This window comes from Macrotis lagotis, unplaced genomic scaffold (genome assembly GCF_037893015.1).
Source record: "Macrotis lagotis isolate mMagLag1 unplaced genomic scaffold, bilby.v1.9.chrom.fasta BILBYCTG161, whole genome shotgun sequence".
Lineage (NCBI taxonomy): Eukaryota > Metazoa > Chordata > Mammalia > Peramelemorphia > Peramelidae > Macrotis > Macrotis lagotis.
In genome coordinates, this window is record NW_027422068.1 from 21,316 (window position 1) to 48,329 (window position 27,014).

The window sequence follows — 27,014 nt, forward strand, 5'->3', positions numbered from 1 at the left end:
ATGAGTAAAGACTTCCGTGATATATAATTGACACCAAGATACTGAGAGTCCGGGAACATGGGACAGTCACTGTGCACAGGGGAAGGTTTTCCTATTCATCAGGTGTTGCCTTCAGATCACCCTGATGCTCAGACCATTGAATCAATGGATCCTCTGGCTGGGCCTGAGCAGATTTCAAATTAAACTCTTTGAATGCAATTTTATTTTATTTTATTTGTTTCTACATCATATTTTTAGGGTTTTGCAATGGAAATGGGGTTAAGTGGCTTGCCCAAGGCCACACAGCTAGGTTATTATTGTCTGATCCCAGATTTGAACCTGTGTACGCTTGACTCCAGGGCTGGTCCTTTATCCACTGTACCACCTAGGCCCCACGGAATGTGATTTTAACCTGAATTCAGCCAGATGCATTTATGAATAAAGACACTTCACACACATTTAGCCCAGGCTTTCATAAAGCAAAGATTATCTCAAGTTGTGTTTATTAAAAATGCCCTGCTAGCTCGATTTTTCTACCATCGGAAAGGTTCGCTTCCCACAATGTTTCCACTGGCTCACCACCCACTGTCCCATCGGTGCTTTCCACAAGGCTCTACTGAAATTACTTTCAGGGGTCACTGATGACCTTTCAGTTACAAAAGTGAATGGCCCAGGCTTGTAAAAAGATAATAAATCAAATAGGATCTTTTCACTTTTACATCACCAGTATCATTACTGTCTCTTAACCTCTTCCCTCCCAGATAACCATTGCATAAAAAAATTTTTCAAAAAGGAAAAAAGGGGCAGCTGGGTGGATAGGGCACCAGCCCTGGAGTCAGGAGTACCTGAGTTCAAATCTGACTACAGACACTTCAGAATTAACTAGTGGTGTTACCTTGGCCGAGTCACTTAAACCCATTGCCTTAAATAAATAAATAAAAATTTAATGAAAAAAAAGGAAAAAAGCAGAAGAGATTTTTGAAAATCAGAAAAACTGATTTAGATGATCTCTTCTTTCTAGGAAAAAAGTGTATGTAATTGAATGTTTAATGATTTCCTGACTCAAAGTCCCAGAAAACATCTAACATCACCAAAAATGAAGTCAGCACATGGGCCAGGCCTGGGATTGCACCTCTCTTTGGAACTCATGTCTGGGTCAAAATAAATCCCTACCTTAGTCCCAGTTCTGAGGCCTTTCAGAGGAGTTTACATCTCCAATGATGATCATTGGGTTCAGGTACCACGCAGCTATCACACATATCCCCCTACCCAATGACTCAGTCAACTTCTCTGGGATCTCTCAGCGATACAGAACATCCTTAAGCATCGCTACTTCTCTTAGCCTCGTAGACACCACCTTCTCCTGGGTCTCATCCTACCCCTCCCAAACTGATGCTCCTCAGTTTCTCTGGGGCCTAATCATGCTCTTCCAGTGCTCCTAAGATGCTGCCTTTAGCCCTTCTCCATCATATGCTGTCCCTTGAGAATCTTCCCCACACCTTCGCTTCACCTAGCTCCCCTCCACAGCCAAGCCCTGCCTCAGCCTCACCATGACTTGCCATCTCTGGAGCTCTGACCCACAGGGCCAATGGTTTACAGGACCAGAGACATATCACTGACCATAGAAATGGAGGCTGTCGTCTTTCCCATAAGGTAGTTGTTTCATGTGACTTCATTATCGCTATCACTATGTCCTGTTCAGAGCCTTAACCAGCACTTTTCTATCTTCTTGCACCTCATTCATTTACCAATGCAGACTAATTTGAGCTGCCTGGCAGTGACAACTTGCATCAGTTTCCTCTCTCTTCTTACTGGGATGGTGCACCTTCTCAAAGGGCTCCTGATGGACTATTGTGGACCCCATCCAACATCTCTTTCATGCCACAGCCCGACACATTTTCTTGAACATGGCTAGAGTGGCATGGGGGAGCCTTAAGTCCCAAAGTGCCTTGGGTCTCAGCAACAGACAGAATGAGTACAAAACATACTAGAAGTGTAAGGTGGGGGGGAGGCTTTAGTGCATGGGATGGGGGAAACAGAGCACGATCAATTCAGTGATTATGGTCAGTCACCAGGTGAGCATGGACAACTACTGGAGGGCAATGTGAAGAAGAGAAATGAGGCACCCCTGGGAGGATTCTCCTGATTCTGTGGGAGGTAAGATGGGGATTAAGGCAGATCCAACTATAACTATACCGTGTGTGTGTGTGTGTGTGTGTTTGTATGTGTGTTTGTGTGATATTCTGTCCATGCTTAACATTTGGGCTTTGGGAGTAGTATTAGAGACCCAGAGACAGAGAGAGACATTGAGAAAGAGAAAAAGTCCAAAAGAGACAGAGATGGAGACAGAGAAAATCAACACAGAGAAAGAGATAGAAACAGATTGAGAGAGTCATAAAAGAGCCAGAAATGGAGAGTGAGAGAGGGACAGAGAGAATCAGACACACACAGAGATTGAGATACAGTCAAAGGAAGAGATGGAGAGAGGACACAGAGAGGCACAGAGGCAGCAAAGCAGAGAGGAAAGGAGGGAGAGACACAGAGACAGACACCGGTCTAGGAAGATGGAACCATCCTTTCAGAAAAGCCAGACAGAAATCATATCTCCTCCCTGTGTCCCCCTGTCCAGTCTCTGGGCGTTGCTTTGCCTAAAAGAGGTCCTGGGCCTAGAGGGATGCTCCAGGAGGCAAACTGTGAGAATGTGGCCCAGTGGTGGCAAGGCATTGTGCTGGGCTTCAGGGAGCTTGGTCCAAGTGTCTGGGCCAGGGTCAGCCCCATGGGGAAGTATTGAAGAGTGCTGCCTCAGTTGTTAAGACAAGGTCCTGACTGTCTCTGCCCATTCAGGCTGACCGCTGAAATATGGCCATCTAGTCCCAGTGGATAGAGCACCAGCCCTGGTGTCAGGAGGAAGACCTGAATTCAAATACTGCCTGAGACAGTTAATGCTTACCTAGCTGTGTGGCCTTCAACAAGCCACTTACCCCATTTTCCTTGCAAAAACTTAAAAAAAGATTCAGTTGAAAGGTGGGCAATTCAGCAGAACCCCCGCCCCCGATTTGGGTTGGCGCCTCTCTGTGTGATCGAGGGGTTAGGAGGAAGGTGTTCTTCAAGAGAAGATAATCAGTTGGGACCTAGAATCTGGCACACAGGTATATGGCGACCCTTCGACCAGACAGACCCCCCCCAAAAAAAATGCAATAACCAAAATGGTGCACAGTAGCTCAAGTGATGAATAAGAAACCAATGAAAGATGTGGTAAACCAATCAGAGCACGCAAAGGCAGACATAGGTGAAGGCCAGGGGGCCTGAGCCACTGAGTAGCCAGCTCCCAAGGAATATCTGGGACACCCTCCTGCTTCCCACTTCCCCCCCCCCCAACTTGAGCCCTGAGCAGCATTGCTTATATGCAGGCTGTGTGCATTTAGGGAGACTTTTGTGTCCCCACCTTGAAGGGAGACACAGCTTGCAGGAAGCAGGTTGCCACTTCCTTCCGAGGTGGGGATGTTATCCGTATTATTTGTTCTCTTTGACTAAGAAAGTTGGATTCCATGTGTGGAGAAGTTTGTGTTTAGTAATGGAGGAGGGGGTTGCAGTAAGCAGTGTCTCTGCCTTAAGGGGCAATTGACAAACAAAATGCATCATGTTGTCCCAGTCTGCGTGGAAACCTCAAGATTGTAGGAATTCCCCATGGCCAAAGCCTACCCTGTGAACTTCCATCCAGGCCAAAGCCACCGTGCCACTGTTACCCATCATGCCTGCTTCTGGCCCTCTGGGGTCAAAGGGAACAAGGGTCACCCTCTCTACCATGTGCCTGCCCTCTCATGAGGGTTGCCCTCCCTCACTTTGAAGAGACCCAGTAGCAAGGCCCACAGCTTGCCCAAGGCTTTTTCATCTTCCTAAGACAGTGTTTGAGGCCCTTCCCACCCTGTTTTCCTCCTCTGTGGGCCCTGGCCAGCTCACCGAACCCACTCCTCTACTTGTCCCTATTGTGTGTCCCTATGGATCTCTGCTGCTCCCCTTCCTCTCCCTCTCCCTCACTCCCTTTTCTGAGTCTATGTGTGCCAGTGAGTGAGTAGGTTTCTGTGTGTTTGTGCGTGTGTGTATGTGTGAATAACATTAAAGCAACAAAAAATTAACTTCAACAATTTATTTTATTCTTTTTTATCTGCTGTGACATTAACAATATATATCCTTCTGCTCTGGAATCTCTTAACTCTCTGAAATTTAGCTATACACACACACACACACACACACACACACATATATATATATATATATATATATATATATATATATATATATATTTCCTTTTATACATGGCAGAAGTGTGACTCTGAGAAGAGTCCCAAGAGATGAGAGAAAAATAGGGGTTAGGAGCAAAATTGGGGTGTTTGTGGTGAAACGTAGGAGTCAAGGACAGGGAAGGGTGGTGTCTCATCCTCAACTTACAGAGACCTACAGGAATCCTATGCTGCTGGTTCTTTATGGTTGTACTCACCAAAGGGGAAGCTTTCAAAAGCCAATTTATATTTGCGTCAATGATCTGGAAAGGGAAATTTTTGTATGAGGAGAAATGGGATTTTACCAGGACCTGGGTTGGAAACAGAATATTTTGATTCAGAAATGCAAATCCAGGAGGGAAAAACTGGGGTTATGTAAGTAGACTTGGCTGCAAGAGTGATGTTACTTTTAAGTTAGTGTGGCTTTGCTTTTACTATATGGAAAATACTGTCTTGTAAGGTCTAGACATTTACCCCCTTTACCCTTATCCAAGTGATGGCTGGGGTGCAAGAGGGGATGCCTTAGCCTGCTAATTCCCTGGTGAAGCGGCCATACAGGCAGTCACTCAGGGAGGCAGCACAGACTATGAGGAATGTCTTCTGGGATTGGAGGATAATGTTTTCAAAAAAGGTCAGGTCCTGGTTTCACATACTTGAGGAGGGGGACTGTTAGTGTGGCTCTTGGGTGGGTGTTACCAATTGGTCACCTCTCCCTTTTAGGTCACCTCCTGGCTGGTCACTTAAACTATTTCAATATAATGTTCCTGAGCTCTAGGATAATTGAGGATCTTCATTAATTAACAAAATCTCAGTTGATGTCTCCACGAATCAGCTAAGCTCAAAACTTTCTCATCAAATATGTTGGTTATCATATTATCCAAAATGTTCTGCAGAAACCTCTCCTCCCTCCATTCCTTCCTTGGACTAGGAGCCAGATGGCCAAACAGTAAAGGTCTTCTGCCTCAGAAGCCTGGGGAGGCACCTCGCACTCAGTCCGCAGTTAAAACACACGCAAAATGGCTTCAGTGCCGCTAAAGGTTTTTGTGGGGTCCCCCTGTCCTGCCCAGGGTAGATGAGGATGACCAATGAGGCCTCCTTTGGTGATGAGCCCTCAGAGGTTCCCTGCCTCAAAGGCTTCCAAGCCCAGAATGGAAGGAGCCTGTTCTGTCCTCTAGGGATAAAGGGAAGCAGGGAGGGCGCAGGAAGAGGCTGGAAGAGAGGGAGGGGGAACAGAAAAGGAGCTTTTGAGAGTGGGGGAGGGATAGAGGAAGACCCGGGGGAGGAGGAGGGGGAAGGAGGAGGGGGGGGAGGAGGAAAACCCAGAGGGAGGGAGAGGGGGGCAGAGGTGCTGCCATAATTCCCATTGGGCAAGATGGATTTAGGCCTTGGAGGGGCCTCACAAGGAAAAATATGAAAGCTTCCAACTTTTACAGTCGAGGAAACTGAGACCCAGAGAGGGGAAACTGTGACCCTCCTTCATACCCATTTAATATATATAATATAAAACAATATAATACCATGCAATGGGACCAATATATATTTACAATATAAATTCATATGTAACAAATCCATAATCTCACAGAATATAAATTCTTCTTGAATGCCATACAATAATCTCCCCCCATTCCAGATCAGATTAGGGGCTACATGGCCCCATGCTAAGGCCTGGCTGAGCAAGAGGCTGGAGGCAGCATTTCACTATCGATGTCAAGTTTAAAATGGCTTCAGGACCCCTAGAAGCTCTTTCTGGGGTTCTGTCCCCCTGGATCCAAGACCTTTGCTCCCCTCAGAGGGTAGAGGACAACAAAAAACAGGGCCTACCCATGCCAGGAGCCCCTCAGAGACTCTCTGCCAGAAAGGGCTCTAAGGCAGGAAAGGAAGGAGCCTGTTCTGCCCTCTAGGGTAAAGGGAAACAGGGAGGGTGTAGGAAGTGGCAGGGAGAGGGGGGCAGAGGAAGACCAAGAGAAAGAAGGAAGAGAAGAGGGGAGGGGGGTGGCAAACGTACTATGCTCCAATGATCATTGGGTTCAGGTATCACAAAGTTATCACACATCCCCCTCCCCAATCCTTATAAAATGGCCTTTGTCTCAGTCGTCCTCCTCTGGGATCTCTCAGCAATACAGAACACCCCTGGCCATCCCTTCTTCTCTTAGCCTCGTAGACACCACCTTCTCCTGGGTCTCATCCTACCCCTCCCCAACTTATACTTCTGTTTCTCTGGGGGCTACTCATGCTCTTCCAGAGCTCCTAAGATGCTGCCTCTAGCCCTTCTCCTTCATATACTGTTCCTTGAGAATCTTCCCCACACCTTCGCTTCACCTATCTCCCCTCCACAGCCGAGCCCTGCCTCACCCTCACCATGACGGGCCCTCTCCAGGGCTCTGAACCACAGGGTCAACAGTTTTCAGGACCATAGACATATCACTGACCACACAAAGCAAGCATGTTGTCTTTCCCATAAGACAGGTATGTCATCTCACTTCATTATTGCTTTCAATGTCTCCTGTTTAGAGCCTTTACTAGCTCCTTTCTCTCTTCTCGTATCCCATTCATTTACCAACTCTGACTGATTTGAGCTGCCTGGCATAGACATCTTGCCCCAGTCTCTCTCTTCCTGCTGGGACAGTGCATGTTCTCATGGGGATCCCCATGGACTACTGTGGCCCCCATCCAACATTTCTTTCATGTTACTGCCCAACTCATTTTCCTCAACATAACTAGAGTGGTGTGTGGGGAGACCCAATTCCCAGTCTTGGGAATCAGTAACCCTGTTGTGGCAAGACAGAACAAGTACAAACCACCCTAGAACAGAAAGACTGGGCAGGGTGGGGGTCGGTTTAGTGCACAGCATGGGGGGGCACAGAGCAAGCTCAACTCAGTGCTTATGTGGTCAGTCATAAGGTAAGCATGGACAGTTCACTCATCTGCTGGAGGACATTGTGAGGAAGAGAAATGAGGCAGCCCTGTGAGGGGTCTCCTGATTCTGTGGGGGGGGGGGGGTAAGATGGAGAATAAGACTGATCTATCTATAGCTACATTGTGCATGGGTGTTTGAGAAAGAGGAAAAAAGCCAAAAGAAACAGACCGGGGCCAAAGACAAAGATATTGAAACAGATTGAGAGACTCACAAAAGAGCCAGAGAAGGAGAGAGAGAGAGAGGGACATAATCAGGCACAAAGAAATTGAGATAGAGTCAAAGAAAGGCAGAGTTGGAGGGAGAAAGAGACAGAGAGGCAGAGACACAGACAGTGAAGCAGAGAGGAAAGAAGGGAGAGATAACATGGACAGAGAACAAATACAGACACAGGTTTAGAAGAATGGAACCATTTTTTCAGAAAACCCAGAAAGAAATCATTTCATCTCCCTGTGTCCCCCTGTCCAGTCTCTGGAAGTTGCTTTGGCTAACAGAGGTCCTGGGCCCAGGGGGATGCTCCAAGAAGCAAACTGTGAGGATATGGCTAAGCTGTGGTATGACATTGAGCCAGGGTGTGGGAATCTTGGTCACAGTATCTGAGCCAGGGGCAGGCCCATGGGGATGTATTAACGTGACCTGCCTCAGCTGTTAAGACAAGGTCCTAGCTGTCTCCATCCATTCAGACTGACCCCTGAAATATGGCCATGTAGCCCCAGTGGATAGAGCACCAGTCCTTGAGTCAGGAGGACATGATTTCAACTCTGGCCTCAGACAGTTAATAATTTTCTAGCTGTGTGTCCTTGATCATGCCATTTACTGCATTTACCTTGCAAAAACCTAAAAAAAGCTTGTAGAAAGATCGTCAGTTCAGCAGAACTGCCCCACCCCCATTTGGGTTGGTCCCTCTCTATGTGATCAAATGGTTTGGAGGAAGGTAATTTTCAAGAGAAGATAATCAGTTGTGTGTTAGGACCTAGAAGCTGGCCTACAGGTGTATGCAGGCCCTCCGACCAGAGAGACCCTAAAGAAAAAATGCAATAACCTAAACCATGAGCACTAGCTTAAGTGATGAACGACCAATCAATGATAGATATGGTAAACCAATCAGAGCACATGAAGGCAGAAGTAGGTGAAAGACAAAAGGCACAAACCAGGGAGTAGCCTTCTCCCAAAGATGATCTGGGACACACTTCTGATTCCAACCTCCCCCTCCCCAACTTGAGCCCTGAGCAGCATTGCTTATATGCAGGCTTTGTGCATTTAGGGAGACTTTTGAGTCCCCACCTTGGAGGGAGACCCAGCTTCCAGGAAGCAGGTTGCTGCTTCCTTCTGAGGTGGGGATGTTGTCCATATTGTTGGTTCTCTTTGACTAAGAAAGTTGGATTCCATGTGTGGAGAAGTTTGCATTTAGTAAGGGAGGAGCAGTTTGCAGTAAGCAGTGTTTCTGCCTTCAGGGGCAATTGGCAATCAAAATGCATCATGTTGTCCCACCCTTCTTGGAAACCTCCAGATTGTAGGAATTTTCCATGGCCAGAGACAACCCTGTCCACTTCCATGGAGGCCAAAGCCACCCTTTCACTGTTACCTATCATGCCTGCTTCTGACCCTCTGGGGTCAAAGGAAACAAGGTTCACTCTCACACCTGTGCCAGCCCTCTCATGAAGGTTGTCCTCCCTCACCTTGAAGAGACCCAGTAACAAGTCCCACAGCTTTCCCAAAGCTTCCTCATCTTCCTAAGACAGGCTTTGAGGCCATTTCCCACCCTGTTTTCCTCCTCTGTGGGCCCTGGCCAGCTCTCCAATCCCACTCCTCTCTTTGTCCCTCTTGTGTTCTCTACGGATCTCGGCTGATCCCCTTTTCTTCTCCCTCACCCCCATTTCTGAGCCTATTGGTGCCAGTTTGTGAATAGGTTTGTGTGTGTGTGTTTGTGTATATGTGTGTGAGTAACAATGAAGCAATAAAAAATTAACTTCAACATTTTTTTTATTCTTTTTTATCTGCTGTGACATTAACAACATATATGCTTCTGCTCTGGCATCTCTTAACTCTCTGAAATACAGCTGTATTTGTGTGTGTGTGTGTGTGTGTGTGTGTGTGTGTGTGTGTGTGTGTGTGTGTGTATCCTTTTATATGCGGCACAAGGGTGATTCTGAGAAGAGTCCCAAGGCGATCTCGGCCCCTTTAACACCTGCCAAGAGAAAATACCAAAATAGAGGTTACGCAAGCAGCTGTCAGAATGCACCCTTCTAGAACCTTAAAAGAACCCACCCAGAAAACACCACAGACACAGCTGATGACAGCCAAGGACATGAGTAAACAAGCACATGCCAAATGGGAGAAAGCGACTTTGGGTTTGGCTCTTTTCCTTTTGAATCTGGCACTGACTGAAACTGGAAAGAAAGTTTTAGGAACCTGGAGCAGAATTCCAGCCTGGCTCTAGGGACACATGAGGCTGGAAGGGGACAGGCCAGGAGTGACATGCCACTTTCTGTGGAAGAAAAATTCTCCAGTTCCCAACAATTTGGCTTTGGGAGAGACTTCAGAAAGAAATCTCTAGCAAAATGGTAGCATGGTGTCTGCTCTGTGGGGAAAGCCTTTTGTTTACCTGTCTGGCCTCAGAGTGAAGACATTTGGGAGAAGAAGGTGGGCTATCTACCCTGGAGTTCATGGTAATACTACTGGGGTGTAGGAGGAGTTAGGATGGCCAGCCCAGCTCCTTCTCAGGTGGGGAACCTCAGCCAGGAGAAGAGAGATACAGAGAGAGACACAAGGACAGACAGAGACACAGACATTCAGCTATGTGGGGTTCAGTTGCTTACTTGGCATGGGGAAATGGAAAGGTGCTGATCACTTCTCCATCCTCACTGGTAATGGCCTCGTAAATCCATTTCCGATTGCGGCGGCAGGTGGGTCCACACTTGGTAGACTGACACTTGGGGCATGGGTAGAAGCAGCCCACGCACTCTCTCTCCAGGCAGTCACAGAGGTCTTCCCTATTCAGCGTCAGTCTGCCTTTCTTGTCATACTTACTCATGCCTTTCTTGCCTCGTGGGAGCTTCATGGGAAGTTGAGCCGTTTCAGGATCATTTTGGGCATAGGCCCCAGCTTCATCATGGGAGTCTGCTTGGGCGCGCAACCTAGCTTGGGAGCGAGCTCTGGTTTGGGCATAAGCGCCACCTTGTGGATGGGGGATGATTTGCATGTAGGAATCACCATCTGCATAGGAGGCAGCTTGCATAGAGCACTCAGCTTGGGCAGAGGGCCTGACTTGGACATTGGACATTGCCTGACTGTAGGAAGTGCCCCGGCCACGAGGGCGACCTCGGCTATGGGACCTGGTACTGCTATGGGAAACAGGGATTCTAGAAGAAGCAGGGACCCCAGGGGAACCAGCACCATCAGGAGAACCAGTGACATTAGGAAAAACACTGCCATTGGTTGAATTGGCAGTACTATGGCCACAATGGTGGCAACGGCCACGCCCACGACCTCGGCCACGCCCACGCCCACGCCCACGGCCACGGCCACGACCACATCTGCGTACACAGTCACAGCTGCAGGTTCCCTCCTGTGAACTGGTCTGGTCCTGGGGGATGACCTGATCGATCTGGTCATCAGTGCCACTCTGGTCATTGGTGCCAATCTGGCCATGGAAGCCTGCCTTGTGGCGGGAACCCAAATGATTGGGGGTTCTCAGCTGGACATGAGAGGGAATCTGGCCACCGCGGCCAGTCTTGATGCGGGAGGCGATCTGGCTGTTTGGCCCGGGCTGGTCATCAGGGTTGGCCTGGACACTGGATGCTGTTGCTCTCTGCTCTTCATTTTTCTTCCAAGTCTTCCTCTGGTCACTTGCTATCTTGGCCTCCACTTTCACCTCATGCTCCTCTTGGATCACCTTTCCACAGACATTAGCTTGGTCGACAGCCTTGCTGCTGGAACCACTGGCCCCATCTTTGATCTCAAGGGCAGCCAACTTCTCTTGGGTACTTGCTATCATGGCCTCCATTTTCACCTCAAACTCAGGATGAACCACGTCTTTCAGCACCTCCTTCTTCCCCAGGCTCTCAGATTTCCTCACAACCACATTCTTCTTTTTCGCAGACATTTTAGAGGGTGCATTCATTTTGGGTAACTGCAAGGCAGCTACATTTGTGGCCTCGGGACCTCTTGGAAATGACTGCGAGACCTTGGGAAGGATAACAAGCAAAAAACATCACTTGAGGCATGATTAGGGAGAGTGATGTGGAGGGATGTTGGCTTCAGGATCTGAGAAAGCCCATGGGCCTAAGGGAACTAGGCTCAGTTTCTGCAAGAGGGCTCCTTGGGCACCTCCACAAATAAGGGAGAGACAGGATGGGAGGGAAGCAGTCTGAGGAGGGACACCTGAAGGAATGGCCAGGCCTGGTTTGGGCCATATTTCCTGTCTTCTCCTTGCTTGTTCTTTCTCTCCTCCCCATTCTCATTCCCCCACCTGGTTTCAGCTCCAAACCAGGGCCTTCAAAGCAACTGCCATGAAAGGCCTGAATGAACTCCCTGTCCTCTTCACAAATCTTATACCTTGGCTCTCTCTACCTCCATTAGCCCTGATCTTTTCTCCCAGTACTGGGTGGAAACAGTCAGCCTGTTGCTCCTTCTTCTTCCTCCCTTTTTTATCTCCCTCCAATCCTTGTATGCCATCATCTGGTCCTTGGCCACTGATCTTCTGTGGCCTACACCCCCACTTCCATCCTCGATCTTTTTTTTTTCTAGTACTCTTAACTGGAAAGGAAACCTTATCCATCAGGTCTGCCTGGGGTAGTCTTGCTTTCTCTAGGACAGGATGAGTGGGGAGAAGATGGGCATTCTATCTACTCTCCCCAACTTGTCTCCTGTTGAAAATGAAGCCAAAAAGGCTGGGGAGTGCCAGAAGGGCTCTAGTGGCTGAAGCCGACAAGCTGCCACCACCAAGAAGGATGGGCAGGAAGGTCCTGGTCTGCGAGAATAGAGACCAAAGGACAAGAAGAGACAGTTTTCAGATGAAGCCATGGCAGCTCTCCTGGCAGGTGGGATTAGAGACTGAAGTTGGGCTTTCTTGACCTTGGGGAGCACAAAATGCCTTTACTTCTCCCCTTGGAGGCTGGTCCTTTCACTGCCCTTTCCAGTCAGACTCGCTGACGGCAGAAGTGGCAGAGTCACCTGTGGTCAGGGAGGCCCAAAACAGGTTCCCATGGAAGTAGGAAATACAGAGCAGAAGAAACATATGAATGCTACAGGGAGATGCTCACCTGGACTTTTCTAAGTCAATATGCAAACTCAGGCAAACAGGGTAAAGTGACTTGCCCACAGACACATAGGCTATGGTCTGAGGTCCCATTTGAATTCAGCAAGAGGAGTCTTCCTGACTATCATTTTGATCTCTGAGACCTGTGGAAATAGCTAGTGCTTTATAGGCCCCAGATCACCCAGGCTCTCATTGACTGGTCAGCAATAAGTCCCAGGCCAAGGCCTGATTGGCTCAGAGTAAATGAAACTAGTAATCATTACTATTTGGGCCAGAAACCCTCAGGGTCTTCCTCTCCTAAAATGATTTTTAGGGGGGGGGGGTCTAGGTAAAAGTTACCATTCTTTGCTCCCTTTCTGCCACAATCACTAAATGGGCATGGCCTGAGACACATTGAGACCCTTAAAATCCAAGGTCCCCCAGTTCATCTACAGCCATCTGCATTCTTGCTGATCTTAACTGACCCCTGGACCTAGATGGCAACAGAGGAGATAGAGAGGCCGGTGACTTTGCACAGGGCACCCCTCCCTCAAATCCCTTTCACTTGCATGTCATAGCATCACCTTCCCTGATCTCCAGATCTTCTTCAAGAAGATCCCAGGAAGAAGTAAAAGCGTCTCTAAATGGGTCATATATTTTGATTTAAAAATAACATTCCATAAATATATAATGTTTCTATAAAATATATTGATACTTATAGAATATAATATAACATGAACCATCATAAGATAATATAATTCTTACATATGATCATTATGATGTTAAAAGTAAAAATAAATTAAATTTGAATTTTAATAAAAGTCAAAATTTTAACATTTCCTATTTTTTAGAAGGGAGTGCAATGTTGCTGCCTGAAACTCTTCCAGGAGACTGAGTGGATCAGAGACCACCACTGAGGTCCCACTTCTGATGATGCAGCTATGTGCACAGTTATCCCATGGAGCACAGTTGCCCAGAGCCCTTCTTGGAGTCTGAAGTGAAGGGACTAATTTGAGATTAAAAACCACCTTTGACTTAATGGTTATTGGCTATAAATGCTATCCCTCACACCATATTTCTCCATTTTGTCTATGAAGACTTCTAAATAGCTTAAGAATTTTTCTATGATCACTCAATAGAAAAGGTTAAATTGGAGATGTCAGAAAGAATCCATAATACAAGTAGATAACAATTGTGACTCTATAAACCATGTATTTGCCACTGTAGGGTGGATAGGATCTGTTTATCGCATTCAGTGGTGGATACAATTGGTTTAGGTTGCTTTTACCATTAAGCATTAAAATCAAAATGAAAAACAATAAACTCCTAGCTTTAGAAAATAAGGCTCCTTTCGCTTTGCAAAATTTTAAATTGTTCTAAACTACTGGGCTGTAGTAAAAACTAAATGTGGAAAGATGATAGAGAAGAAATGGCTTATTCTCTTTAACAAAACAAAAATCTCAAAGGATGGAATCTTCTCGGAAAGGATGTTATTGTCTATAACACTGGAATGACAGCTGATTTGACTCTTAAGACCATTCCAACTTTTTGCCTGAGCTCCAAAGTGTATTAAAATAACAAAAATAAAAATATAAAGATTAATTGAAGCCCTGGAAAGGAAAGGAATTCAAGTGTTGGCAGGATCTTATTCAGGATTTGAAAATGAAATGTACTGACCAGGTTACCGGATTCATCCTCAGTCTTGGTGTACACCCATTTGTGATTCCGGTGACACGTGGCCCCACATTTCTTTGAGTTACATCTGTGGAATTGGTAGAAGCAGTCTGGACAATTTACCTTCAGGCAATCAGACAATTCAGTACCCTTGGGAAGCAGCCCGTCTTTATGGACATATTTTCTCTGGTTTGTGCTGAGCCCCATGAAAATTTTAGGATGGTATGAAAACACACCAGCCTTTGGGCGCACTACTGGGCCAGCTTTTGCCTCATGCTCAGCTGCTGCGCCTGGGTGCTCTTTCTCCTTCTTCTGGGTATCATCACAATCAGCAGAGGCTGCCTGGACAACTGGACCATACACTCTCAAGGATCCCATTTGCTGGATGACTTCTTTGATTTCCTTCTCTGTTATCTTCTTTTGACCAGGGACTGCCTTTTCCCCAGTTTCCTCTAGTTTGCCATCAGCGTCATCACTTAGTATTCCAATGCTATCACTCATTCTGAAGAATGGGTTGAGGATCCTTCTCCCCTTTGCTGTGGCACAAACTCCTGGATCTTGGGAAATGATAAAGAAGGACATAATATCACTAAAAATACATGAGTGTAATGAAAAAGCTGATTGAAACTGCTAATGCCACAACCTTTGGGAAAACATGAGAAAGGTAAAATGTTGCTATCTTTCTTGTGAAAATTCACCATAACCATCATCGTAAGCTAGCAGATTATTTCCAAATTTTCTAAAATCTCTTCCACTGATGTTCAAGGACTGAATAAATTTCATTTGCAATCCTGACCTGAGGCCCATCCAAAGACCAAGTTTTTGGTGTATATATATTACAGGTTTTGGACGATTCCACAAAAAAAACCTATCTAAATAAGTCAGATCAGGGAACTGAGGAAGCCAAGCAAGGCAATCCCTTTTACCTAGCCACAGATCTGAGAAAGTGGCATCCAATCACTGTTAAATGCAATGCAAGATGACAGAGAGTTCCTGACATGTCAAATGAAAATGAAAAATAAAGTATTCAAAATTTACAAAATAAAATAGGCATAAGAGAAATTTGAAAATGGCAAAGAATATTTTAAAGTTTTTAGCATTTTTGTATCTGAAGTTCTTAGAGCTTAAATCTGCCCTAAGATGTTCAGAAATAGCCTAGTCTGTGTGTGTGTGTGTGTGTGTGTGTAATACACAGTTGGTATTGGGATTGTGGGGCAGGGTAGTGGGCATCTAAGTGTCACAGCGTCTTCTTTCTAACTCTCCTTTCTCCTTGCACAACAATCCCAATACCAACTTCCTTTTCCCCTACCAAATCATTGGGGTATTTGTGGTGAGAAGTAAGGGCCAAGGACAGGGAAGGGTGGCATCCCATCCCTGACTTGCAGAGGTCTACAGGGTATACTTGCAGTCACCAAAGGGGAATGTTTCAAAAGCCACTTGATGTTTGCAGCAATGATCCAGAAAGAGAACATTCTGGATGAGGAGAAATGGGTTTTCACCAGGACATGTGTGCTAAACAGAGAATTTTGATTTAGAAATGCAAATCGAGGAGGGAAAAACTGGGGTAAATTAGACTTGCATGTAAGAGAGACGTTTCCTGCTAGTTTAGTGTGTCTTTGCTTTTGGCTTACAAAAAATCTTCTCTTGCAAGGTCTAGACATTTTTCCCATTTACCCTTATCCAAGTGATGGCTGGGGTGCAAGAGATAATGCCTTGACATGTGAATTCTTTGCGTTCTAAAGAAGAGGTCATATGAGCAGTCATTCAGGGAGGTGGGAGAGACAAGGTGGAATCTCTGCCAGGAGAGGGGGATGCTTAGTTCTTTATAAAAAGGTTATGTCGAGAGAGTGACTTCTGACCAAGATGGCAGAGAGAAGACAGGCACAGTTCTAAAGGCTCCTGATCTCTTCCCCATCTATCACATGAAGCAAACCTCTTCAAAGAATTCCGAACCAGGAAACCCAGAAAGAAAATCCAGGAGAGGAAAATCTACCTCAGGATTTGTCTCCCACAGCAACCTTGGCTGAGTACCAGCAGGTGAGTCTGGGCTCCGAGGGAAGATCAGCCCGGGATCAGCCAGATTAACAGCTGAATTGGAACCAGGATTCTGAAGGCCCGAGAGCCAGACCTGCTGGATCAGCGGTAGGACTGTATGAAGGGGGCTTTGGTCTTAGGGGAAGCAGAGGCGCTGGTGTTGGTGCTGTCCCTCTGGAGCTTGGGGAAGGGGCTGCGGGGAGAGCTCTGGTGCAGGAGAGCTGCGGATGCCATCCCTGGGCTCCTCAGGTCTGAGAAACTCTGAGTCCACGCCCCCATTGCACAGAGGCCTCCTCCCAAACAAATGCAAACTTCTTCTGCCTCAGGCCCAGGTGTGTGAGCAAAAGAACCAGCCCAGCTGAGGAATCACCTCAGGCCAGGGTAAAGCCCACCATTGATTGAAGGCAAAAGAATTCAATAGCTCCAATTCCCTCCCTCAAGAAAAGGGAGAAGACCCCACAACCAAGGTCACAGACACTCCAGAGAGGGTAACCAGCACCTCCTACTGGCCAGCCAGAGAAACTGCACTCAGTAAAGCCTTTAGAGATCCCAAGCCCAGGTGAACCAGCCCCACCCAACTCAAAGTCTTAGCATAATGAAGAAGGGTCAGTGGAAAGGTGGATCCATAGAAAAATTCCTGGAAGGGAAAGACCCCAACTCAGAGAGACCTGGAACCTCTGAGGAGAATACCATCTGGTCTCCAGCAAAGAAAGACTTCCTTAAAGAAATAAGGAAGGAGCCTAAAATTTGGGAGAGACAATTAATACCTTGTAACAAGAAAACTAAACCTTAGAAAGTACAATTGGACAAACACAAATGGAGAATAAATCTCTCAGATCCTCAAATGAGCAAATGCAAAAAGAAATTAATTCTCTCAAAACCTCAATGGGTGAAATGGAAAGCTTGGTCAAAAGTAGAATTGATCAATTGGAAAAGGAGTTGCAAAAGGTTAATGAAGAAAACTCCTCCCCCCAAAAAAGAACGGAGTCTACAGAAACTAATGACTCCATGAGACAGCAAGAGTAAGTTAAACAAAATCAAAAAATAGAAAAAAATAGAAAAAAAAATGTAAAATACCTCATCAACAAAACCACTGACCTCGAGAATAGATTGAGGTGTGGCAACCTGAAAATTATAGGACTTCCTGAAAACATTGAAGAGAAAAAAAGCCTGGACTTAATATTACAGGATCTAGTGATGGAAAACTGCCCGGTTATCATGGAATCGGAGGGCAAAGTAGTTTATTGAAAGAGTACATCGATCCCCACCACAAAAAAGATCCTAAAATGAAAACACCAAGGAATGTTGTGGCCAAACTCCAGAACTATCAGATAAAAGAGAAAATCCTGCAAGCAGGCAGAAAGAAGCAATTTAAATATCAAAGGAGCCACAGTAAGGATCACACAGGACCTGGCTGCATCAACTTTAAGGGATCAAAGGTCCTGGAACAAGGTATTTCGAAGAGCATGGGAGCTTGGAATGCAGCCAAGAATCTACTTTCCTGCAAAGCTGAGCCTTCTCTTCTAGGGAAAAAGATGGACATTTAAGGAAATGGAAGAATTCCAAAAATTTCTGATGAAAAGACCAGAGCTAAACAGAAAATTTGGATATCAAACAGGAGGTTCAATAGACACATGAAAAGGTAAAAAAAGGGGGGGGGGTAAAAGGAAAAAAAATGCAATCCAGCAAGTTGAAACTGGCTATATCCCAGCATGGGGGGGAGGGAAGAGACTCTCATAAATCCTGAGAAATGTAACTCTAACAAAGAGAATATACCAAGCCAGAAATGATGGACATCCATGACCTATCCATGAGACTGATATCTAATGGAATATAACTGGCTTCAACCCCACTTGGGAGAAAGACTCTAATAACTCTCAGGAATTTTGACTCTATCCAATAGAATATACTGAACTAGAAGGGACAGACATTCAGAATTTTCTATGATCCAGATAGAATGATCTAAAAAACACTACCTCCCTAAAAAGGGGGACATGATATAGACGGGAGGAGGGAGGGGATTGAATGGGACAAATCTCATTACACTAAGAGATACAAAAAACCTACGGTAATAGAGGGGAAGAAGGGAGCAGAGGAGAAACACCTGAATCTTCTTCTCATCAGACTTGGCTTAAAGTCAACCTACACATACTCTGTTAACTTATAAAACATCTAACACCTTTCAAGAAGTAAAAGGGGAAAGGGGGAGGGGGGGACGGAGAAAGGGAAGGGGAGTGGAGGAAATAAGGGGAAATAACAAAAGGAAGGGAAGGGAAAAGGGAAAAAGGGAAAGGGGAAAGAAAGGGGAGGGTGTGATATAGAAGGGCAAACATACTGAAGGGGGTGGTATTCAAAAACAAAATACTGAGGAATATGGATAAAGGGGGGGAAGGGGAAAATACAAACAGAGGGAAGATAGCACAGAGGGCAATAAAGAATTAGTAATCATAACCTTGAATGTGAATGGGATGAACTCTCCCTTAAAACGTAACCAAATAGCAGAGTGGATTAAAAACCAGAATCCTACAATATGCTGCTTACAAGAAACTTATTTGAAGCACAGAAATACATATAGAGTAAAGGTAAAAGGGTGGAGCAAAATATATTTTGCTTCAGCTGAAGTAAAAAAAGCAGGGATAGCAATCCTTATCTCAGACAAAGCAGCAGCAAAAATAGATAGTGTTAAAAGAGATAAGGAAGGAAACTTTATCCTCCTAAAAGGTACCATAGACAATAAAGTCATTTCAATATTGAATGTTTATGCACCCAGTGGGACAGCACCCAAATTCGTAGTGGAGAAGCTGAAAGAATTACAGGAAGACATAGACAGCAGAACTCTACTAGTGTGAGACCTCAACGTCACACTATGAGATCTAGATAAATCAAAGCATAAAACAAACAATAAAGAAATTAGGGAGGTTAATAGATTGTTAGAAAAAATTAGATATTGTCGAGTTATGGAGGAAACTGAATGGGGATAGAAAGGAATATACCTTTTTCTCTGCAGTAGATGGAACTTATACAAAAATTGACCATGTACTAAGACATAAAAAACCTAATGATCAACTGCAGAAAGGTAGAAAGAGTGAATACATCTTTCTCAGATCACAATACAATAAAAGTCATATGCAATACTGGCCCAAGGAGATATAGACCCAAAGTAAATTAGAAACTGAATAAGCTCATTTTAAAAAACGAATGGACCAAAAAACAATTTTTAGAAAGAATTAACCCTTTTATCCTAGATAATGATAATAAGGAAACAACATATCAAAACCCATGGGATTCATTCAAAGCAACTCTCAGGGGATATATTATAGCTCTAAATGCTTATATGAATAAATTGGAGAAAGAGGAAGTCAATGAACTAAACATGCAACTAAAAAAATTAGAGAAAGAACAAATCAAAAATCCCCAATCAAATTACCAAATTAGAAATTTTAAAAATTAAAGGAGAAATTAATAAAGTCGAAAGCAAAAAAAACTATTGAATTAATAAATAAAACCAAAAGTTGGTATTATGAAAAAAAACAATAAAATTGATAAACCTCTGGTCAATTTCATTAAAACAAGAAAGAAGAAAACCAAATTACTAGTATTATAAATGAAAAACGGTAAACTCACCACCAATGAGGATGAAATTAAAATAATAATTTGAAATTGTTTTGCCCAACTCTATGCCAATAAATTTGATAATCTAAGGGAAATGGATGAATATTCACAAAAGTATAAGTTGCCCAGGTTAAATGAAGAAGAGATTAAATACCTAAACAACCTTATCTCAGAAAAAGAAATTCAACAAGCCATTATTGAACTTCCTAAAAAAAATCTCCAGGGCCTGATGGATTCACAAGTGAATTCTAACAAACATTTAAGGAACAATTGGTTCCAATCCTGTATAAACTCTTTGGAAAAATAGGGAAAGATGGAACTCTGCCAAACTCTTTCTATGAAACCAATATGGTACTGTTACCTAAACCAGGAAGAGTTAAAACAGAGAAAGAAAATTATACACCTATTTCCCTGATGAATATAGATGCAAAAATCCTAAATAAAATCTTAGCAAAACGATTACACAAGTTATCACTAGGATAATACATTATGATCAAGTAGGATTCATTCCAGGAATGCAGGCTTGGTTCAATAATAGTAAAACTGTTAGTATACTCAATTATATCAACAACAAACCTATCAGAAATCATATGATCATATCAATAGATGATGAAAAAGTTTTTGACAAAATACAGCATCCATTCCTATTAAAAACACTAGAGAGTATAGGAATAAATGCACTGTTCCTTAAAATAATTACCAGTAAACATTATATTCAATGGGGAGAGGCTAGAGGCATTCCCAATAAGATCAGGGGTCAAACAAGTGTGCCCATTATCACCACTACTATTCAATTTTGTATTAGAAATGTTAGCATCAGCAATTAGAGAAGAAAACGAAATTGAAGGAATTAAAATTGGGAAGGAAGAGACAAAACTCTCACTCTTCGCAGATGACATGATGGTCTACCTAGAGAATCCCAAGAAATCATCTAAAAAACTACAGGAAACAATTAGCAATTTTATCAAAGCTGCAGGTTATAAAATAAACCCTCATAAATCCTCAACTTTTCTATATATGTCTAGTAAGAAACAGCAGGAAGAGCTAGAAAGAGAAATCCCATTCAAAGTAACCTCAGACAGTGTAAAATATTTGGGAGTCTATTTGCCAAGACAGACTCAAAATCTTTTTGGAAATAATTATAACACACTTCTCCCACAAATTAAATCAGATTTAAATAACTGGGCAAATATCAACTGCTCATGGATAGGGAGAGCTAATATAATAAAAATGACAATTCTACCAAAACTAAACTGTTTAGTGCCCTACCAATCCAAATTCCAAAAATTATTGTAATGAGCTAGAAAAAATTGTAAGTAAATTCGTATTGAGAAATAAAAAGTCAGGAATTGCCAGCAGCTTAATGAAAAAAAGTGCAAAAGAAGGTAGCTTAGCCCTACCTGATCTAAAATTAAATGATAAAGCATCAGTCATCAAAACTGTTTGCTATTGGCTCAGAAATAGAGTGGTGGACCAGTGGAATAAACTAGGTGCAAAAGCAGGAGAGGAGTATAGTAATCTGCTGTTTGATAAACCCAAAGAGTCCGGCCACTGGGATAAAAACTCCCTGTTTGATAAAAACTGCTGGGATAATTGGAAGTTAGTATGGAAGAAACTTAGATTAGACCAACCTCTCACACCCTTTACCAAGACAAGATCCAAATGGTTACAGGACTTAGACATAAAAAACAATACTATAAGCAAATTAGAAGTTCAAGGACTAGTCTACCTGTCAGATCTATGGAAAGGGGAACAGTTTATGACTAAGGAAGAGTTGGAGAACATCACTAAAAACCAACTAGATGATTTCGATTAAATTAAATGAAAAAGATTTTGCACAGATAAAACCAATGTAATCAAGATCAAAAGAAAAGTAGTAAATTGGGAAACAATCTTTAGAACTAATGATTCTGAGAAAGAACTCATTTCTAAAGTATACAGAGAACTGAGTCATATTGTTAAAACAAAAAGCCATTCCCCAATTTACAAATGGTCAAAGGAAAAGTAAAGGCAATTTACAGATGAGGAGATCAAAGCAATCTATAGCCATATGGAAAGTTGTTCTAAATCATTAATTATTAGAGAAATGCAAAGTAAAGCTTCTCTGAGGTACCACCTCACACCTCTCAGATTTGGCCAGTATGACCAGGAAGGATAATGATCATTATTGGAAGGGATTTGGGAAATCTGGGACACTATTACACTGTTGGTGGAGCTGTGAACTCATCCAACCCTTCTGGAGAGCTATTTGGAACTGTGCCCAAAGGGAAATAAAAATGTGCATACCCTTTGAGCCAGCAATACTACTACTGGGTCTATACCCTGAAGAGATGTGGGAAAAGGGTAAAAACATTACTTGTACAAAAATATTTATAGCAGCCATGTTTGTGGTGACAAAGTACTGGAAATCCAGTAAATGTCCTTCAATTGGGGAATGGCTTATCAAACTGTTGTATATGTATGTCATGGAACAGTATTGTTCTATTAGAAATCAGGAAGGATGGGATTTCAGGGAAACCTGGAGGGATTTGCATGAACTGATGCTGAGTGAGATGAGTAGAAGCAGAACAACACTGTATACCCTAACAGCAACATGGAAGTGATGTTCAACATTAAAGGACTTGCTGATTCCATCAGTGCAAGAATTGGAAACAATTTTGGGCTGTCTGCAAAGGAGAGTACCATCTGTATCCAGATAAGGAGCTGTGGAGTTTGAAGTAGAAGGACTATTCCCTTTAATTTGGAAAAATAACAGATATCTTATTGTTTGATCTGGTTACCTCTGAGAATTCTGTTCTCTTTAAGGATATGATTTCTCTCTCATCACACCCAATTTGGATCAAGGTATGACATGGAAACAATATAAAGATTTATGGAGTGCTGTCTGTGGGGTGGGGGTGGGGGGAGGGAAGCAAGATTGGGAGAAAATTGTAAAACTCAAATATCTTTAATTAAAAAAACTCCATAGCAAAAAATAAATAAGTAAAATGCAAATGAAAATAATTCTGATATACTCTCACACCAGATACATCACCAGATTAATAAAAATGATAAAATAAAAAGAAAAAAAAAATTATGTCCTGGGTCCACATACTTGAGGAGGGTTACTGGTAGTGTGGCTCTTCAGGGTAGTTTTACCAAGTGGTCACCTCTCCCTTGTAGGTCACCTCCTGGCTGGTAGATTAAACTATTTAAATATAATTTTCCTGAGCTCTAGGATAATTGAAGACTTTCATTAATTAACAAAATCTCAGTTGATGTTTCCATGAATCAGCTTAGGTCAAAATTTTCTCATCAAATATATTGGTTATCATATTATCCATAATCTTCTGCAGAAACCTGTCCTTGCCCCCCCCCCCCATTCCTTCCTTGGGAGTAGGAGCCAGATGGACAAACAATAAAGACCTTCTGCCTGAGAAGCCTTGGGAAGCCCCTTGCACTCAATCCCCAGTTAAAGCACATGCAAAATGGCTTCAGTGCCCCTGCAGGTATTTTGGGGGTTCCTCTGTCCTGCCCAGGATAGATGAGGGTGTACAATGAGGGTTATTGGTGAGGAGCCCCTCAGACATTCCCTGCCTCAAAGGCTTCTAAGCCTGGGATGGAAGGAGCCTGTTATGTCCTCTAGGGATAAAGGGAAGCAGGGAGGGTGCAGGAAGAGGCAGGAAGTGGGGAGGGAGGGTAAAAGGAGCATTAAGAGGGAGGGGGAGGGAGCAAGGAAGACTCAGGGAGTAAGGGGCAGCTAGGTGGCATAGTGGATAAAGCACCCGCCTTGGAGTCAGGAGTACCTGGGTTCAAATGTGGTCTCAAACACTTAATAATTACCTAGCTGTGTGGGCTTGGGCAAGCCACTTAACCCCATTTGCCTTGCAAAAACCTAAAAAAAAGGACTCAGGGAATGAAGGAAGGGAGGGAGGTGGGGGAGAGGAAGAGAATAACAAAGAGTGATGGGGACTGGGGGCAGAGGTGCTGCACTATCCCCATTGGGCAGGATGGATTTAGGGCTGGGAGGGGCCTCATAAGGATAAGTAGGAAAGTATCCAGCTTTTACAGGGGAGGAATCTGAGGCCGAGTGAGGGGAAACTGTGTCCCTCGTTCACACTCACATAATGTACATAATATAAAGCTATATAATATAATGAAATGTGAACATTATATATTTACAGCATAAAATCATACGTAACAAATCCATAAATTCTCAGAGACTACAAGCTGTTGAGGAATGGCGCACAGTGATCCCCCCAGTCCAGATCCGATCCGGGGCGACGTGGCCCATGCGGAGGCCCGGCCGGGCCAGAGAGGCTGGAGGCGGCGCCTCCTGTGCACCCCACGTTCGCAGTGGCTTCAGGACCCCTGGAGGCTGTGTGTGGGGCTCTGCCCCCCAAGGCCTTTGCTCCCCCAGAGGTCAGAGGACAGAAAAGCGGGGCCTGCCCGTGTCCGGAGCCCTCGGAGGCGCCCCGCCCTGCCGGAAAGGGCTCTGAGCCTGAGAGGAAGGGGCCTGCTCTGCCCTCCGGGGGGAAGGGGGGGCAGGAAGGGGGAGGGGCGGAGACCCGGGGGGAGGACGGGCCAAGATGGCGGCCGCGAGCCCTGCCCCATGTGGCCAGGTGGCCGCCACGGGCCCTGCCCCACGGGGAAGATGGCAGCCGAAGCCCCTGCCCCACGGGGCAACATGGCGGCCGTGCTGGGCAGGGCCTCAGCAGGACCACGAGGGAAGCCTCGGCTTTCACAAGGGGGAAACTGAGGCCGCGGGACCCTGACCGCCTGACAGACCGGCTACAGGCATGGGATTCCACACGTGAGCGTGGCGTGAGCTCGCGTGATCACTCACACGGTGTAGAGAACCGCCTTGTATCACCGACACGTGGCACACCGGGCATGGACACACAGAACATGGACACACGTAACACGGACACACACGGCACACACGTGGCACACGGGACACGAACATGGACTCCCCATGGCGCCCTCCGCAGCCCCTTCGGGGGGGCCCGTGGGCGGCAGGGCCCCTCAGAACGGCGCCCCAGCCCAGGTGCCCGAGGCTGCCAGCCACGTTCCGCTCAGAGGGGCGCAACATGGCTCCCGGAGCGCCCGCGGCTCCTTCCGGGGCTGCAGCCCCCCACCCCAGGGCGGTGGCTCAGACCCCCGAACCCCAAGGATGTGCTTCTAACTCCCCTCTCAGTGCCAGGGCCGTGACTCGCCCCCACACCTGGAATTTTGAGGAGGAGGTGAAGCGGGGCCTACCTGTGTGCGGAGCCTACCTGTGTGCGGAGCCGCAGCGACGCCTGGCCTCACACGCCCCAAAAGGAAGGAGCCTCTTCCGGCCCCTAGGAACCATGGGAAACAGGAAGTGAGCAGCCGGAAGAGGGGGGACCAGGACCCCGCACAAACGGGGGGGGGCAGGGACACAGGTAGGAGGGGGAGGGGAGGCCCAGGAGAGGCAGCCCCACCCCGGATGGTTCAAGATGGCGGCCGTGCTGGGCGGGGCCTCAGCAGGAGCACGAGGGAAGCCTGAGGCCAGACAGGGAAGCCCTGACCCGTGACAGCAAATCATGCATGACTGTGTCCCGTGACCGAGCCTATGATCAGAACCACTAGAACATGTGGATGACCTCACATGAGAAAGCATGTGACACGCATGCATGTGAAAGTACACGTGGAAACATGTGGCCCTTCCTGATGCTCTGTAGAGACCGCCTCCCCAGCCCCCTTCCTGGGGGGACTGGGGCCGAGAGACCCCCGGGGACAAGGGCGCCTGTCCTGGAGGCCGAGGCGCCCCCACATTCACATTCCGGCCAGAACGGCACAGGGCGCCCGCCGTGCCCCTACGGGCTCGTTCTGGGGCGCTGCCCCCCAGCCCCAAGATCCTTGTCTGCCTCCCCCAGCCCCAAGACCCTTGCCCGCCCCCCAGCCCCAAGACCCTTGCCCGACCCCCAGGATGGAGAAGGAGGAGAAATGAGGCCTGCCTGTGCCAGGGGCCCCCAGAGATGCCCGGCCTCAAAGGCCCCCGAGCCCGAATGGAAGGAGCCTGCTCTGCCCTCTGGGGAAAGGGAAGAAGGGGGGTGCAGGAAGAGGAGAGGGGGAGGGGAGGAGGGGGAGGGAAGGGGGAGGGGAGGAGGGGAGGGGGGGACAAAGGTGCAGCACCGTGTGACCCTTACAAAGGCCTAGAATGGGGAGATGGGGTGTTATGAGAGAGGGACAAAATGGAGGCCAGATGGGAGGAACATAGGGAACAGGAAGAGGAGAGATGTCCAGTGAGCCTTCACAGTCAGATGGGGGTCTTGTTGTGAGGGACCAAATATAGCTAAACAGAGGACTTTGTTTCTTCCCCCAAAGAAAAGTCCACTTGGGATCCCAGCTATTTGCACACATGCCCCTGAACTGAAAGTCTAGACTCAGGGGACAACATCCCTTCTCAGTGTTTCTCACAAATGACACCTTCTTTGGGTCACGTGCACACTAAAGGGTTGCTGCCGAGCATCTGACTGGGACTCATGCTATTAATCCATAGAGAACCCTTTGCTATCTGGTAGTTATTGAGGCTGAGAACACAATGAGCAGAGTAGGAAAGTTATTTAAATAAGTTAAATCAAAGAGGACTCCCCTTCAAGCCTCTAAGCATCTCTGGCCTCCTCTCCTTATTTGTCTGCTCAGGGCATCCAGGCCCCCATGGGCAGCGAGGTGCTGCAGAGAGTGGGGGGCTGAACCTGAAGGCTGGAAGCTTCATTCCACTGACTTCCAATCCAGCCTCAGGCACTTACAAGTACTTTCACCCCGTCTGCCTCAGTTTCCTCATCTGTCATTGAGCTGGAGAAAAGAATGGCAAACCCCTACATTATCTGCTAAAAAAACCTCAAACAGGATCTGAGAGAGTAGGACACCACCAACACAACAAACCACAAATGTGATCCTTTACACAATGAGCTCCCAAATACTCCAACTTCTATGTCTTCACCTACCCCTACTGAGTGAAGGGATCCAGGATTATGCTGGTAAATATTTAACAACCAGCTTCTGGGGACCAAGAGGACAGGCACAGGATAAACTTCTATTCTTACCCTGAATTACTAACATATTTTACTTCAAAGTCCTTAGTCTCAACCACAAGGAAAATAATGACTACTGTCCTGTTGTGTTGTGTTTGCTAATTTCCAAAGTATCAGTATTCATAATGAAAATTGATAAACCACTCCAAGCCCCCCCCCCCCCAAACAGTCCTGTAGTAATGGTGCCCAATTGGACCAGGATGTCTATGTGTAAAGTCTTTCTTGATATGTAATTGACACCA

General features: G+C 45.7%; 1 protein-coding gene across 1 annotated transcript; it reads right to left on the bottom strand.

Annotated features, from left to right (window-relative positions):
• Positions 1-9,266: 9,266 nt before the first annotated feature.
• Positions 9,267-25,130, bottom strand: LOC141504124 (uncharacterized). Its single transcript, XM_074208959.1, has 4 exons — positions 24,988-25,130; positions 14,090-14,643; positions 9,993-11,359; positions 9,267-9,361 (listed from the first exon to the last, which is right to left on the bottom strand). The coding sequence occupies exons 2-4, from the start codon at positions 14,585-14,587 to the stop codon at positions 9,355-9,357; spliced, it is 1,872 nt and encodes a 623-aa protein (XP_074065060.1). The 5' UTR covers positions 14,588-14,643; positions 24,988-25,130; the 3' UTR covers positions 9,267-9,354.
• Positions 25,131-27,014: the final 1,884 nt, after the last annotated feature.